The sequence below is a fragment of the Ictidomys tridecemlineatus genome, chromosome 6, assembly GCF_052094955.1.
Source record: "Ictidomys tridecemlineatus isolate mIctTri1 chromosome 6, mIctTri1.hap1, whole genome shotgun sequence".
In the NCBI taxonomy this organism is placed as follows: Eukaryota; Metazoa; Chordata; class Mammalia; order Rodentia; family Sciuridae; genus Ictidomys; species Ictidomys tridecemlineatus.
The window spans coordinates 18,474,029-18,492,068 of NC_135482.1; the positions used below are offsets into that span (position 1 = coordinate 18,474,029).

At 36.6% G+C, this 18,040-nt stretch overlaps 1 protein-coding gene and 1 non-coding gene across 3 annotated transcripts in view; both read right to left on the reverse strand.

The window, feature by feature from the left end:
* The window catches only part of Utp20 (UTP20 small subunit processome component), a 95,038-nt gene that overhangs the window by 11,089 nt on the left and 65,909 nt on the right, over positions 1-18,040 (reverse strand). For both annotated transcript variants that reach the window (XM_005322365.5, XM_078052932.1), the window contains exons 41-51: positions 14,465-14,754; positions 13,087-13,226; positions 12,715-12,871; positions 9,119-9,217; positions 7,877-8,044; positions 5,530-5,696; positions 4,821-4,962; positions 2,796-2,912; positions 1,366-1,536; positions 1,024-1,155; positions 558-668 (exon numbers count right to left, since the gene is read on the reverse strand). In XM_005322365.5, the coding sequence (XP_005322422.1) occupies positions 558-668; positions 1,024-1,155; positions 1,366-1,536; positions 2,796-2,912; positions 4,821-4,962; positions 5,530-5,696; positions 7,877-8,044; positions 9,119-9,217; positions 12,715-12,871; positions 13,087-13,226; positions 14,465-14,754 (1,694 nt within the window). The remainder of the gene's footprint in view (positions 1-557; positions 669-1,023; positions 1,156-1,365; positions 1,537-2,795; positions 2,913-4,820; positions 4,963-5,529; positions 5,697-7,876; positions 8,045-9,118; positions 9,218-12,714; positions 12,872-13,086; positions 13,227-14,464; positions 14,755-18,040) is intronic.
* LOC120888735 (U6 spliceosomal RNA) lies at positions 17,129-17,230 on the reverse strand. The gene has a single exon (XR_005732427.1). It is a non-coding gene; the product is annotated as a U6 spliceosomal RNA (small nuclear RNA).

The following is an 18,040-nucleotide window of genomic DNA, read 5'->3' on the forward strand; positions in this document are numbered from 1 at the left end:
CCCCACCCGCCAAAGACATGTTTCTTCTCTTCCATCCTGGCCTTCTCAGTGGTCTAAAACCTCCTTCAACCTGAGTGTGTATTTCTAATTCAGATTTCCCACTTCTTGGGTATGATATATAGTCAAAGATTAAACAAATGTATGAACAAATCTGAGTGTGTTACTCCTCTGCCTAAGGATCTCAATAGGCTCTTACTCTTCTTAGAACAAAGCCCTAAATCTTTAACAAGACCACAAGATCCTGCCCCACCTGGCTTCCCCTGCTCCCTCCACCCACCCTTCATTTAGTTCCTCAAACAAGGTGAGCCTTATTCACCTAAGGGTTACCTTCCTCAGGTATTTATTTCCCCTTCTCCTGCAAGTTTTGGCTTACCTGTCAATCCTCAGGAAAGCTTTCTCTGACCTACCTCATTAGGTGTTTGAGTCTCAGAGCATAGCAAGAATATGACAAAAAGTAGTCTTCAGAATTCAGTTAATACCAAGAGCTAACTAAAAGATGAACTGCTAAGGTGGAGCCCACCCAACCCTCACTATAGGAATAAGCTCCCTCTACACACCTGTCTGCATTGGACTCTGGCAGGTTCACTTTGTGCAGAAATTGCCAACTTGGACACTTTTCGCATGACGTCATCAATTTCTGGGACCAATAATCTTCTTGATAAAATGGCCTAAAAAATATAAAAAGATTCATTTCATGTGTTTTACTGTGTATGTAGGTACTTTCAGATGTAAAATAGCTGTAGACACTTTTCAAGCAATGAAAGTAACTTCAAATGAAAAAGAACACGCACTTGGTAGAGTACCCGTATTTGTTCAGTATTCCCTGGGAATGTTAAGTAGTATATTCAAACATTTTCATAAGTAGAACGTTAGCTTATGACTGACACATTAAAATCATCATAATCTTTATAAATTACTTAAATTCAGTGGTCCACAACTAGTCAAAACAATATGTTCCACATTATTCTAAATACTAGACCTGAGACTCACAAACTGAAAGACAAGGTTATGGTGACACCATACCTTCAGAAGACCAAATGCAGTGGCTTGTCTTGAAGTATCGTAAATGTCCTCTTCAGCATAAGCCAGAAGAACTTGAAGCTGTTTTTCAGTTATCTGGTAAGATTTGACTTTCTTTACAAGTATGGTCACACACTGCAAATAATAACAGTGAAGTTAACAGCATACTCCACATGTCAGGATCCAGTGAAATGATAATGAGTTGACTTTTTCACACAGGATACTAACCCTCAAGCACTAGCAAATTATTATGGAAATAATTCTGACCAAAGAGCAATGGGGAAAACTGAACTCTGGTATTACTCTAGGTCCTGGCTTTTTCTAGCTGCAACTGATTCACCTCACCTTGAAACAATTTACCACCAGGTGGAAGTTCTGGCCCCTGGCAGCCCCAAGTTTTGCATAGTTCTTCAGCAAAAGAAAAAGGTGTTTTGTCAGCTGTCCTGCTTTTCTTTCTATGGAAGGCAGAGGAAACCTTAAGACCCAGATCAGACATTGTAAAGCACCTGTGATCACCTGAGAAAACAAAATAATAAACAGTCAACTTTGAAGTGACCAAATCCATCAATAAGGCACCAGAGGCTGTGCAGATTATACAAGTGGCTGAATTGAATAAATTAATTTAGGATTTTTGTTTGTTTTTTGGAACAATACATTTTAAATGACTCTTCTATTTTCCAGAATGGTACTTCAATGTAATCCATCTTTTCTAACCCTGGGAATGTTAATATAGTGTATTCAAACATGTATAAAAGGCACTGTACTGGGCATCATCATCATCATTATTGGTGGTGCTGGGAATCAAACCCAGGGCTCTGCCCACCCTAGGTAAGTGCTCTATCACTGAGCTACATCTCCAGCCCTCTATTAGTTATATAAATAGAAAGATAAAGAAGGAAACTATCTCTGTGTGTAAGGAAAAAAGATAGGTGGAACAGAAATTAAGCAGAGGAAAAATTAACAGTCATATAAAGTTTAGTGCTATGCACAAGGATATAGAAAAAGTGTGCTAAGACCATGTGCTTATACATGAAGGTCAAACCTTGCAATCCCCAGGATCAGCTAGTTCAGCTCTACCTAAAATAATCCTGCTGCTCTGACTACTACACTGCAATGGATTTGATGAAAACACAGAAGAGAGATGGGAGTTTTAAAGACCTAGATGTTAAATCCCAGTTTTACATTTGACTACTGTGTGACTCCAGAGATGTTATTACCCTCTAAGCATCTTCACTTCTGAAGGTGCTGTACATAAGTGGGATTTAGAGTCCAACAGACCTAGATTCATACCTAAAACTGTAACTAGACCCTAGCCCTAGTTTTCTCATCTATAAAATAGAAATGTTGGGAAGAGGGATGTGGCTCAGTGGTAGAGCATTTCTCTGGCATGCATGAGGCCCTGTGTTTAATCCCCAATATCTCAAAACAAACAAATCCCAGAAATGTCAAGAATATTTGTCTAAGAGGTGGTAAGGTTCAGAAGGATTACTTTACGAGAGTGATGGTGGTAAAGATGATCACTGGTCTTGGGACATTACTAATCACCCCTATGAAATTGTGAGGATCAGATAAGATGATTAATGTACCTAGAAGCATTCTAAAAGGTATTAAGAGCTATCCAAACAAATGGGACTTATTAATTCAGGAAACAGTGGCAGTTCGTAGTACCACCATGTCATTTAAAAACTCCACCATCTCACAAAGCAAGAGCCCTGAAATAAGTTCCATCCAAGAATTCTGCATGACATGGCTCTTGTGAGGGAATGGATGCTCACCTTCACATCCATGGAACCCAGGCAATCTATGAGGAGAGACACAAAAGGATCCAACATTTCCAGGACATGATCACTTGAAGACTTGATCTTGGAAGTCTTCAGACTCAGATGAAGCAGCTAAAAAGTATAAAAAAGATATTACACATTAGTTGTTTTGAAGATTGGATGTATGAGGTCAAATGTAAAATAAGAGATACACAGGAAATGTTAAGCTGCTTCTGTTTGAAATGATGAATATTTTTAAGAAGTGAGAAATGGCCTTGGGGAGTCTTAATAAGTCAAGAAGGTGGAAGCTCACTGTGCAGTTGAGATACTAAGTCTATTTAGCAAATGGTCACTCAGCATCTGCTGTGATTCCAAGCATTGGCTCAGTATGCTGGGCAAAGCAATGACCAAGATGAACATGGTTCCTGTCCTGATGGACCTCAGCCAGGAAGACAGACTCAAAGTTTGACTGTTAGGTACTCTGAGGCTTGTCGGGGCATGGGTAGAGGGAAGAGTAAGCAGTGAAGTCTTGGGGGCAGCAAGGGAGTACGGGGACTTTATGGAACGAAAGGGAAGCCAGAATGGCTGGAGCATATGTTGGAATGGTATAGGATGAGGCTAGAACCCTGCAACCCAAATGAAGGACTGTGCTCTCTCCTAGGAAAAATGGAAGCCAAAGGAAATGAAATAACCAGATTTGTATTTTTAAAAGCTCATCATCTTAAATATAAAATAAAATAAAAAATAAAGATAAAACTTGAAACCTTGTCTTTGTTCAGAGATTATAGGATGTCCTTGGAGAAAGTCCCCAGAAATTGACCAAAAACTCCTGGAACTGAAAAACTATTATAGCTAACACAAGTTAATCACACACCCTATATACCCTCAATGAACAAGGAGAATTTGAAATTTAAAACACAATAGCATGCCAGATGTGGTGACACCCATCTGTATTCCCAGCAGCTCAGGAGACTGAGGCAGGGGACTCTCAAGTTCAAAGCCAGCCTCAGCAATTTATTGAGACCCTGTCTCAAAATAAAACATAAAAAGGGCTCAGGATGTGTCGCTATGGTTGAGTGCCTAAGGTTCAATTGCCCCCATCCCACCCAAAGGCAATAGCATTTACACAAGCATCCCCAGACCTGAAATATTTTTGTTTAAATCGAATGAAATATGGTCAATGTGAAAAAAGCAATACAACATTGTTAAATTTTTAAAAAAACCAAAAAATGATATTCATGTTTATAAAGAGAAAAATAGAATTGTCAAGATGTCAGTTTTTCCTAATTTGATCTACAGATTCAATGCAATCCCAAATAAGATTTCAAAGTTTTATATTTGAACATGAACAGTTATTATTTGTCAACTAAGTTTTAATTAATATTATTAATTAAATTGAACTGTGTATTGACAAGCTGGTTCTAAATTTACATAGAAAAGCAAAGACACTAAATTTCCCACATAATATTGGAAAAGAAGAAAAGAGACAGGAAATGAACACCATCAAACTTTAAGATTTATAAAGATACAGGTATCAAGATAGTAGGACATTTTCTGAAGAAAAGACAATGCGGCCAAAGGATGACTCAGAAGTAAATTCACAGTGACACAGCTATTCTTAACAAAGGGGAGAGAATCTTTAATGCATAAAGGATGGTCTATTTAACAAATGGTTCTGGAAAAACTGAATATCAACATGTAAATTAAAATAAATGTTCTAGACACATCTCACAATTAACTAAAAAGACCACACATGCATAAATATAAACCCCAAAGGATAAAATTTTCTAGATAAAATGGGACAAAATCTAAATCCCCTTAGGTTTGATGATGTTGTAGTTACAAACACTAAAGGCAAAATTCATGAAAGAGAAATTTTTCTTAAGTTGGAATTAATTAAAAAAAAAAAGTCAAAGTGGTTTAGAGCTGCTCATGGGCAAGGCAACAGTGAAATCCTAGTAAATACTAAAAATTAAGCAAAAGATGAAATAGTACAGACTCTGTGAAGTCAGTGAGTTTCATTTTAAGAGGAATTCTTACCCGAAGCCCAGACTCAATAAATATGTGCATGTTGGTTTTCCTGCTCACAATAGCTTTGGGTCCACCTCGAACTGGAGTTGGGGGGAGCAGCAGGCAGCTCTGGGGTGGCAGACGTGGATCGGGTGCAGGGACTGCGGGACTCCTATCAGTCCCAATGGAATAAAAATGGAAAACACTGTTAGCTGCATTCCAAGAAGTTAGTGGCTCCATGAAGATGAGAGCCTAGCACTGAACAAATATGCTCTGGTTTCCTCCCTTCCCTTAACCACAAACACACAAGAGATGCAATCCTGTTGATCAAGTTACTAGGACGGTCCTTAGGAGCCTTTCCCACAACACAAAAGCAAAATCCAAAGGAAGTGTACTCATGTATAAGGCATTTTCACATGTTTTAAGTACAGACTCTGTGAAGTCAGTGAGTTTCATTTTAAGAGGAATTCTTACCCAAAGCCCAGACTCAATAAATATGTGCATGTTGGTTTTCCTGCTCACAATAGCTTTAAATCTGCACTAAGTTGTGTATATTTAAAATCTATCTTTTCATTCAATAAATATTTAAAATAAAAATGACATCATAGAAATAACATTTCTGTCACAGATACCTCAAAGAAAATCTTATGTTGAAAAGTAGCACTTTGAAGGACCAAAGTAGTACTTGTGTTTCATATAATATAATTTTTATCTTTCTTTAGAGCAAATCCAAACTTACTTGTCTTTCTCTGTTAATAGGGGTAGGTTTTCACTGACCAAACCATAACTGAGCAATAGAATGGATTCTGCCGTCATTTCCTGATTTACAATTAATCCTGCTATGATTCGGCGTAAGGTTTCATGAACTTTTCGGGCCAGTTTTAAACTTGTGGTATTTTGTAAAATCTAAAGGCAAACATAAATGTTAGGTAGAAATAACACAAACACAATTAGATTCACTATAATTTTTTTTAAAATTTGCTTTCTAATGTGTTTTTTTTCTAATTAAAAAATCTATTCTAAAATTTCAAACAGTAATATATCTCACACACACACACACACACACACACACAGTCACTTATGTAACAAACGGGGTAATTTACATACAGGCACCCTGTACCATAATAAAATGTGTAGTCCCTATTCTAAGCAACCATGTGACTGAACTACAATGACCAAGCCTCAGGGTTTGAAATTAATTAGTGGGTTAAATCAGAGGAATTTAATGTAAACTCAGGATCATCAACCACAGTAAAATACTTAATCACTACTTGATAGGACAGGACTTCTTGCGGATGACTCTCTTTAATCCTCAGTAAACATTGTTGGGAGTAGTTCAAAGACTAACTTCCCCATCCCCCAAGAAGAGCTGTCCAATGGTAAGTCCTGCTGGCTCACATGATCCTTACCCACCAAACAGAGCCCTGATAGCTACCTGATCCTACCCACCAATCAGACTAGCCCTGCTGGCTCACCTGATCCTTATCCTCCAATCAAAAAGCACCCCATGCCAACTGTCAACCACCCCTAGCTCTATAAATGTGCAGAGCTGTTCCTCAATAAATGGGCATTTGCTCCAACGACAAGCCTTGTTCCTTCTTTCAAACATCAACATTCTTATTAGGCTCAGATAATACTATGTGCATTCTAGGAACAATTATGAAATTCTTCTAGCACCAAAGCATTTGGATTAAGAGTAATTCATGTCACTAGTTAGTGATTTTTTCCTCTATTTTTTGCCATAACCGAGCCGCTAAAAAGCCTTGTAGGTTCAAACAGCAACTCTTTATTCCGGAACTCTCACCGGCACTCTACACTCACTTCACCGGGCTCCGAGCACCAATTCTCCTGGAACCCCCCTGCGAACTCAACGGGAAATCCAAAGTAGCCAGGCAGCAGGATCCATCCTAATCCCAGTAGGATCCTCCCTAATCCTGGAGCCCCCCTATTCCTAGCAGGACCCGCCCTAATCCCGAGCAGGAGGGTCACCTTTCAACCATTCCCTCTGGCAAAAATGCCAGGCATCATTCTGACTAAACTGTGGCTCTCAACAATTTTTAGTACATAAAACTGGAATAAAATGAATCGATAATGTTATTGTATGTTCATCCCTGTAACAGGCACAGAGAAACAACAGAAAGCTAGTTTAACTATAGTCCCTACTCTTAGGGGAAAAAAATGAAAAAAATGGAAAGAATGTGAGCTCTGGATCATAAAGATCTGGAACGACATTCTGACTTTTCTTCTTAACTGTGTTCCTTTTTGCTCTTCTGAGCCTGAATTTTCCTATCTGTAAATGGAAATAACATTGATCTCATGGGATGATTGTGAAGATAAGAGGAGAAAATGTATTTTTTTTTTCTCAAAGTCTCTTTTGTGTACTTTTTTTTTTAAAATTTATTTTTTTTAAAATTTTTTTATTGGTTGTTCAAAACATTACAAAGCTCATGACATATCATCTTTCATACATTTGATTCAAGTGGGTTATGAACTCCCATTTTTTACCCCAAATACAAGTTGCAGAATCACATCGGTTACACATCCACATTTTTACATAATACCATATTAATGACTGTTGTATTCTGCTACCTTTCCTATCCCCTACTATCCCCCCTCCCCTTCCCTCTCATTTTCCCTCTCTACCCCATCTGCTGTTGTTTAATTCTCTCCCTTGTTTTTTTTTTTTCCCCTTTCCCCTCACAAACTCTTATATGTAATTTTGTGAGAAAATGTAGTAGTACTTAGAATGTGATTTATGTTCAATAAATTCCAGTTACCTTCCTCTTGGCAGTCTGGGGATACAGTTTGATTCTAAAGGCTATGTTCTTAGCTGCTGCCCTGACCCAGCTATAAAATTCACTTGCACTCCAATTCTTGTTGCCTTTCCTTCGGCATCTCATGGATTACATTAGGGACTGAATGCAGTCTAGAGCATCCAACTAAAGGCTGCCACCTAGTGACTAGAGGGTATTCAAGCCCTTAGCACTAAAGGAAATCCTGGGTACTCAAGTAGTTGTTTTTGCCCTATAGGTTCCTTTCAGGAACTCATAATTTTGGGACCACCTGAATTGCATTCTAGTCCTTACCTCTTTCAATGGAAGGATAAGTTTTGTGACCTGATCTTTTCCTACAAACTTGCCCAGGATTTCATAAGAATCGTAACTCTTGCTTCTTCGTGCCTCCATGACTTTGGAGAGGATCTGCTTTACTTCCTTCTCTTCAGCAACGGAACCAAACAATTCATGGTTAAACATCTTTGAAAGCAAAAGGACAAAAGGTGATTAAGTAGCCAACACAAGCAGTCTTTGACAAAAGCAAGGTATAACCAAGGTATACCCAAGGTATAGGTATAACCAAGTCAAAGGAAAGCAAATGGGGAGGGAATGAAATGAGATGGCAGGAGTTTCTATTAGATTGTACTTGTTTTCAATGCAGTTTAGGGACCAGTAATAAAAATAAATAAGTAAAAATTTAAAAAAATAAATAAATAAAAATAAAACATGCAGAAATACTTTTAGTTTAATATTAATGGAAAACAAAAGAAAAGTATTTCACAGACAAAAACATATACAGAACAAATACTTCTTTTATGATATTACCAGAGAGTTTAATTTCCCTTTAAGAAATTCTATTTGCAACTTAATTATAGAACTTAATGTAAATATTTAAATTGAGTCAAAACTAGTGCCCATATTTTAAAAAATAAATGAACAAAAGGTTGTGTGGCAAATTATTTTCCTGTTCCCAAATCTACCTCCCAAATTACCAATTATCCAATTCTTTTGTTTATTGGATAAAACATTATCCAATATTTTCCATTGGCATATTATAATTATACATCATAATGAGATTTGTTATTACATAGTTGTACATGCACACACATTATCCAATTTTTAAAGTTAAAATTTTTTTATTGATAATTTTTCATTATAAAATGAAATTCTACTCCAGACTATATCTCTGATTATTCCTTCAAAATGGATTCTTGGAATTGAAAATTTTAAAAGCTGTTAATATACAATGTTAACTTTCCTTTCCAGAGACACTGCACCAATATATGACCCAATGGCAATGATAGAATGCCCATCTCACTTGAGTCTTCACTTCTCAAACTTCTGCTAATTTAAAAATCTAAAAGATCCTCCTTCCATCACTTCCTTCCTGATGGAACCCAGGGGCTTTGCACTTCCTAAACACCCACTCTACCACAAAGCTACCCTCACTCCTCTATTTGCATTTGTATGGATATTATTATTTTCTGAATTCATTTTATGCCCTGTTTAAAAAAAAAAAAAAAACAAACTGGAATTCCATTCTGTAAATCTTACCTCAATCATGATATCTAAACAAGAGTCCAAATCCCCAACTTGCAGCTTGTTGCTAAGGCCTTGCAGCAACATGTAAACAGTGAAGGTGAGCACGTGGACCTAAAAGGAGATGCACAGTGAGAACAGGAGTGGGTACAAACCCCATGTTAAAGAACATTAAGATCTAAGAAGTACTGCAAAGAGAGCACTCACAGTTTATGTTATTGCTGGGAGCTTTGACAAATGCCACCATTAAAAATCCTTTAACCAAGTGAGCACCGTACGAAGGATGTTTAGAAACACATTACCAATGCTTAGGATCTATAACTGTGACTAAAGCAGGTCAGTGATTTATAAAAAGGCCCCAAAGCCTTCAACTTTAAAAGCCAAACTGTGAATTAAGGAGCTTGTTAATGCTGAATGCAATCAAAGCTGGTACATAAGGACGGAAACAGGTTTTTAAGTTTTTGCCCACAATAGTAATCAAGCAAACGTTTACTAGGAACTTACACTGTATTAATACAGGTACTATATTAATATCTCACATGTATAAATATTTAAATCATTTAAGCTTCATGCATTCTATCTATGGTGTAGGTGCTAAATTATCAGCATTTATCAGATGAGGAAGCTGAGACACAGAGAGGGCAAACAACTTGTCCAAGGCTGCACAGGTAAAAGGTGGAATTAGGATTCAAAACCAGAGGGGCTGGTACCATAGTCCCAGGTCTGTATCACTGCAGTATACTGACTTTCAAGTTTTTTGCATTTTTAATGCTGCTTCCAGGACTGTCTACCCACCAAAGCAAACATCAGATTATAATCAAAGGACAAGGAAACACACTTAGTTGTCAATATAAAAATTAGACCTTAAAGGCATAGTTTCTTTTGTATCTTACTTGCGACCTTTAAAAATACTTTTTACATATTTACATGTTTGCTATGAGCTTTATATAATTCTTAAAAATCCCTTTTCGGGGTAGGGGTGGAAGGATGAAGGACACCTGAAGAATACAATTTTGGTTTGTCTACATGATTAATACTAAAACACCAAAATTATTTTTGTCTACCCTATTTTAATTCTTTTAACAAATAAGATAGACTTGGAGAATAGCTGAAACAAAAAAAAAAAAAAAAGGGTTACTCATGGAAAAACCTTTGGTTTAAGGAATGTGTGAATGAATTCTCAAGGACAGAAATGTACTGAATTCATCCACATATGCCAGCACCTGTGACAGCATCTCACCTATAGTGCCATGAAGTAAATGCTGGTTAAAAGAACAGAATAAAGATGAACACTAAAAGGGGCTCTGGTTCAGGTAAGATGGAGAAAAGCACAACTAGTCTCTCTGTATTGGATGTAGCTATAAAGTCTGGACAGGACCCAAGGAGCAACTCTCAGGGGAGAACATGAGAACCAAAATGCCACAAAATGTTCAGAGAGTTTGCTAGCATTTTTCAGCTGACACAGAAGTGGGTGCCAGGATGAGCCTGAGGGAATGCTGGGAAAGCTTTCTATTCTGGTGTGAACAGGAGAGAGAACTCATCAGGGAAAGAAAGGGTATGAAAATCTCTCATTTTATTTTTCTTGTCTTAATTTTTTCCCATTTCTGGCACCCCAGGCCCAAGCAACACTGTCGAAGTAGTGACAGTGACTTATAATTAGGATTGGCAGGAGATTGGCAACTCTGGGAGGGGAACCTGAAAACAGACGAATGTAAATTATCTAATCTAAGTAATAGAAAGGAGGACAACTGGAGGAAAAATAAACAGATGCTCAGGGACTCATGAGAAAGAAACAAAAAGTCTAACTTTCATTTCATTGGAGTCCCAAGGGAGAAGAAAGGGTAAACTGCAAAAAAAGTATCTGAAGAAATATTGGCTAAAAACTCAAATTTGGACAAGCAGCTCAATTTACCCCAAACACAGTGATCTCCAAAATAAACCAAACAGCAAGCAAACAAAAAGTCTTAAAACAGAAGAGTGGGGTATTTGTGCAGGATTCTGGGTTTATTCCCCAGCACTATTAAAAAAAAAAAAGAAAAGTATTTATGAATGCAGATAGAAAAAAATGTATTATATAGAGGGGAAAACCAAATTGGACAACTCATTAGAAAAGTCAGAAGGAAATGATCAATAGTTTCAAAGCATCATAAGGCACTATCAATGCAGAATTATATATCCAGTAGTAATATCCTTCAGGAATAAAGATGGAACAAAGATATTCATGAATAAAAAATTAAACAAAACAAAACAAAACAACTTGCTACCAGAGGACCTACTACCACCAGATCTGTCTTAAAAGATGCTAAAGAAAGCTCCTTAGACCAAAGAGAAATGATATCAGAAAGAAATTTGGAAATTCAGAAGTAAAGAGTAAGTGAAAAAGTAAATAGGTAGTATAACAGACTACTTTTTCCCCTCTCATCTTTAAAGTATGTTTGACAATTAAAAGCAAAAGTTATAACATATACTTGAATAAGTTTTTAATACACAGATATAAATAACTGTAATACAAAAAAGGGAGGGCAAAAGGACTTATATTTTGGACTTATTTTACATTCCACCTGAAGTAGTAAAACACTGATTCTCAGGACACTGTTAAAAGTGAAATATATATATATATATATATATAAGATACCCTAGAGTAACCATGAAAATGTCATACAAATGTGATTGAAATGAACACAGCCATTTTAGTGTTATAACCTACGAAACAGGTTGACCTTGCCCATAAATAAATTAGAACACACCATGTAAAGCTAACTTCCAGGAGTGTTAACTGGGTACTTGAACAAACTGTAGTGTTTTCCAAACTTTAAATCACACAGGGGATCTTACTAAAATGTGGTTTCACAGGTTGGGTGTAGGGTCCTAATTTCTGCATCTCCAACAACTTGGTGTTTTATATTCTGCCTGGTGCTCTTACTGTTTTTATAACTTTCATGATTTAACTTTTTTTTTTTTTTTCCTGTACTGGAGATTGAACCCAGGGGCATTATACCACTGAGCTATGTCCCCAGTCCTAATTTTTTATTCTGAGACAGGCTCTTGCTAAGTTGCTGAGGGTCAAACTTTTGATCCTCTTGCCTCAGCCTCCCAAATTGCTGGGATTACAGTTACAGGTATGTACTACCGTAACCAGCCTATGTCTGCTTTTTTTTTTTTATTAAATATTTATTTTTTAGTTGTAGTTGGACACAATACCTTTATTTTATTTATTTATTTTTATGTGGTATTGAAGATCGAATCCAGAATTTCGCATGTGCTAGGCGAGCACTCTACCACTAAGCCACAACCCCAGCCCCTATATCTCCTTTTTAAAAAGATCTTTTTAGGCCTAAGTTGCATGACCTTTTTTCCTCTCAAATTATTTGATACTGAATTTCATATTCTCTGGATATTAATAAAATTATTAATTTATATTGAATATACTGTTTTAGAGTGAACAAGAACATATTTATTTGCTTAAGAGTTGAAACATAGCTGAGTGTGGTGGTGCTTGACTGGAATTCCAGCAACTCAGGAGGCTAAGGCAGGAGGATGCAAGTAGTGGTCAAAATGCAAGTATTTGAAATCCAACCCATCTTGAGTATAAAGCACACAATGCAATTTACCTGATACCCACGGACAAGGGTGGTCTTTAATTCTTTTAAAACATACTGCAGGAAGTGCACACCAAGATCTTCTATTATTTTTGTGAGTGTGCTGCGTGCTATGTCTCTGATTTCCTGTGCTCTATTCTTGAGGAGAGCACACACTTTCAGCAAAATACTAGAAAATAAGAAGTTGAAAAACGATCAATCAATAAACACACAAAAATATAAATATCATTCTATCTCTTAATTATTTATAATGCTAGGTTTCCCTTAGTATTCAGAAGTACAGCAAAGTAGGATAGCACCTCTCTTCTTTGTAACAAAAAAGATTGAAAAGTTAGGAAGAAAAGCACCAATATTTGAGGTTTCCTGAATTTGTCACATACATACCTTGGCAGATTAGCTTCCATGACCTCTTGTGGAAGGGACTGCATCAGTTTAACCATGGCAAAAGCTAAAGGGACTCGAACCACTTCCTCATCGTTCACAATCTTGGACTTGATAAGCTTGTGTTCTTCTTCTCTTTTAGTCTATAAAACATTTCACGTTAAAACAAAAATAAGGATGAGAGTCCTGCTTACACTGTAACTCTGTATTTGAAAGACAAGCTCTTTTCATGTTTAAGCCCATGTCTAGCTGTCTTTTTTAAAAAAACTAAAAGTTGTGTCAGTTGGAACTTTCAAGTGTTTGTGTAACATGGTTGGTACATGAAAAATATGCCTCCAGTAGAGAAGGTTTATTTACAAAGATACAAAATGACCAAGTCAATACCTTATATTAGCAATTGGCAAACTTTTTTGTAAAAAAAAGCATTTGGCCTTGTAACCTTGCTGTAGTAATGCAAAACCAGGATTAGATTACATGGAAACAAATGGGCATGTGTTCCCATAAAACTTTATAAATACATAGATGCAGCACAGAGACCAGAATTTGGGGGCTCAAAGTTTTACAGTAAAGAGGAAAGGCTCTAGCTTCATGAATATGCACTGCTAAAATGTAATTCCTCTTAACCAGAGGAGATGAATTTTAAAGTAAAAAATGGAAACACTAATTTTTAGTTAGCTTTTTTTGGAAATGTGAGTCATCTTGGGGGCTAGGGATGTGGCTCAAGCGGTAGTGCGCTCGCCTGGCATGTGTGCGGCCCGGGTTCGATCCTCAGCACCACATACAAAACAAAGATGTTGTGTCTGCAGATAACTAATAAATAAATAAATAAGAAATAAATATTAAAATTCTCTCTCTCTCCCCCTCACTCTCTCTTAAAAAAAAAAAAAGAAAAGGAAATGCGAGTCATCTTAACATTTGCTTCAGAGATAGAAAAAGCATCTATCTAGCATAGCAAAATCAAAACGGCAGGCCATTACTGACTGACTAGCTACAGCAGGAAATGAGACTGAAACTGATGAGAGAAGGGAAGGGAATTATAAAATGTTGAGGTACAAGGAAACTCAAGCTGTGTGTGATGGTGCAGTCTATAATTCCAGCTACTCTTAGGCTGAAGGGGGAGGATTCCAACTTCAAGGTCAGCCTGAGCAATTTAGAAAGTCCCTAACTCAAAATAAAATTAAGAGGCAGGGGATATAGCTCAGTGGAAGAGTGCCTCTGGGTTCAATCCCAGTACTACAAAAAGAAAGAAAGAAAACAAAAACAAAACCCCCAGAAAACTCCCAAAGCTAACCCCCAAAGTCACTTTAAGAGCCTGGTGTGGCAGTGCCTCACTAGCACCCAAGTTCCTACAGACCAGCCTGGCCCCAAACAGAGTTATTACCGTAGATGAGAGGCACTTATGTAGCCTGGGGAGGATATCCCCAGTTATGGTTCCATGGATAGTTTTAATCGTTCTCTCCAATTCTTCCTTATTCCGAGGAAGGCAAGAGACAGACTTTGTGATACAGTTGGATTCCGTAGCCTCTGTCCCATCAGAGTCAGCTGGATCAGGGTGTGCAAGAGTTTCACTGTTGTCTAACAACCCCTTGGATGTATTTTCTTTTTCTTCCTCATTCATGTGCTCGAATTCCATGGCTTCAGACTCTGGTACCTCAGTCATTTCTACTGTATCTACGTTTAATAATAAACAATCAACAAAAGTCACCTTAAATTGAATGAGGAAACAGCACAGTTGTGGCAAGTAGTGTTTTCCATGTATATCTAACATCCAATAAGAACATCTGATCTGATCTCCAAGTATAGAAAGGCAAGGTTAAGTGCCCAAGAAGGAGCAGGCAGTGAAAGGCCTATTTTTTGCTTTCTCAAAATTTAGAGTCTAATGAAGGGCACAGACAAGTAAACTGGCAACTATGAAAGAATGTTGAACAGTCAGGACAGGATTACTTGAACACCTATTTGGGGAAAGGGGATGGGGCACACTGGGAAAAAAAATTCTTAGGTGAAAGAAAGAGTCCTGTAGTTGTTTCCATAAGCAAAAACTTCTATTCATGGGCATGAATACCATAATAGCAGCCAATCATTCCCATGCAGAAATTTTTCTTATTCCAGGATTCAATTAATTAAAGGAAATTGGGCAGTACAGTATTGTGGAACATTTGATCCTGCTAACAAACTATATGATCACAGTCAATCAGCATGACTCCAATGAGCTTTGGCACCAACCTTGCAAGGCTACTGTGAGGATTAAATGAAATAAAGTCTACAATTAACTAAAACATGTCAGACATGTTAATGGCAAAAGATGGGAGCATCAATCTTTTTTTTTGCTTACCTGCTATATAGCTTTGGAAATGTTACTTTATATTTCTGAATCTTAGTTTCTCATATCAAAAATATGGGATAACTAATACTAAGAATCTTGAAAGCTTCTTATCAGAACAAATGAGATAATGTCTATAAAACCTGGCTCAAAGCAGATGCTCAATAAAGGTATTACACCCCTTTTCCTACTCCTTAAAAAGACCACTATTTTGTGGACTATGGTGCTCCACTTGTGCAGTGATGACTTAAGGTAATTTTGGGGCCTGGTAGTGATCAGCAGGGCAGGGCTCTTGTCTATCATAATGTGATAGACAGTCTTTTATGTTGTTTTACCAGTATCTGATATGAGCAGTACAGAAGAGATTACTTATGAAGGAAAACAAAGGGAGAAGAGCTATTTTGAAGGACAGGGAACTTATTGTAAGTTGATGACTGTTTTGAGGGAGAGGATTTGTTTTGTACAGCACCTGGAGTCACTGCTAGTCTTCAGAGATGAACCTCAACATGTGTTTTCTAAAGTGATATGAATCTAATCTAAGGAAAGCAAGTCTTTCTATTGACTTCCCTACCTTTTTAGATACTTGGAATCAGCCTTTGCAAGTAAGATATTTTATTTGTTATTTGACATCCTTACCAGGCAGAGGTTAGATCTCATCACAGCTATGCCTCATATAAGAAGAAAAGTTTTTTCCAAAAACAACTAAAGTTATATAAATAAATTAATAAAATATCCTAGTGAAATATTTCTTAGGGACAAAATTATTTTCTATAAATAAAAATAAAACAAAACCTGAATACTGTCACCAAGAGTTGGCAATCATTTTCAAAAGAGATTTCAGACAACTATTATATGGAGATATCAACGGCACAGGGTCAACAGCACAACATATAAGAGAGCTAAATTCAGGTGTCGCACATCATTTAGTTCAGACAGCATAACCAGATTTCAGTTATCTTTTAAATATACTACATGTATTTGGGTACCACTAAACTTGGATAATTTGAGCTAGTTTAGAATAGAGAGAGTAACTAAACTCTCTAAGAAGAAATAGTTAAGTAAATAAATATTTTAAAAATAGCAAGTATTTATACTTATGCAAAATTGCCAAAGGCAGAATTAACTGATTAAAGAAAATAATGCCCTGGTGTGCAGTGGTGTATGCCTGTAAACCTGGTGACTCTGGAGGCTAAAGAAGGAGAAACGCAGGTCTGAGGCCAGCCCGGGCAACTTTATACCACCTCAAAAAAAGGAGGGTGGCAGCTGGCGATACAGTAGTAAGGTAGAGCCCTGGATTCAAACCCCATTATTAAAACAAAACAAAAACTAAACAGAGGGGCAGAATATTCCTCTGTCTTTAGCCAAAATAATTAGGATAAGCATCTTGGCCTATTTGAGTGCTAAATTTTTTTTTCATTCATATTTCTATACTGACTAGAACCTCTAGTTCAATGTTCAGGATAAGCAGCATCAGGTATTATTTCCTCATGCTGTTTCTTTCTTTCTTTTTTAATATTTATTTTTTAGTTGTAGTTGGACACAATGTATCATTTTTTTTAATTTATTTTTTTTATGAGTGGTGAGGATTGAACCCAGGGCCTCACACGTGCTAGGCGAGCACTCTACCGCTGAGCCACAATCCCAGCCCCCTTCATGCTGTTTCTTAAGTGATAATTTATACTTCTTTATCCCTGAGTAAGATGTTGCATTAGGTTTTTATTGTTAAAAAACATGGAACGCTTCATGAATTTGCGTGTCATACTTGCACAGAAGCCATGCTTGTCTATCTTGTTCCAATTTCATTATATGTGATACCCAAGGAAGCACTTGCATTAAGTTTCTAAAACACATCTTTTGCTTGAGTATATATGAAATTTAATCAAATATTTCCCTGGGGTCTACACAGACAATCATGTTTTTAAATATGCTAATGTGTTAAAGCCCACTGACTGCTTTTCTAGGAGCGAGCAAACACTGCATTCCTTGAATAACCAACCATGGTTATGGTTTTTAATGTTTTTTATCACTTAACGGAATTTCATCTGTAAATATCTGGTTTAGGATTTTTATATCCATGTTAATGAATGAGACCTTGTGATACTCCCTTCTCAGAGTACCTGTGCCAGTTTTAGGTATGTAATTATGCCAATTTTGTAAGTCAGTGGGGAATTTCTCTTTTTTTATTCATTTAAAAGGACTAGTAAGTTTGAAATTACCCATCCTTAAATATTTGCTAAAACTTGCTGATACAACATTCTTTACCTGGCATTTTCATCAGCAGATGCTTAACTATAGACTAGTCTCTTTACTGGTTAGAGATCCATTCAGATTTTTTATTTTATTCTAAAGTCAGTTTTCTTCAATTTTCCTACTATATTTTTGCTAAGAATATGTATATTCCACCCATGTTTTTGAATTTATAAATACATATATTATCTTACTTTTTGCATTTAATTGTTATCCTTTTTAGTTCCTAATATTGTTTATTCTGTCTTCTATTTTCCCTGGTCAATCTTAGCAGGCATTTGTCAGTTTATAATCTTTTCAAATACCAAAGTTTTGTTTGATCCCCTCTATTGTATCTTTTATATTTCACTAATTGTTGCTTTAACATTTTTTTTCTTTTCTTACATTTGC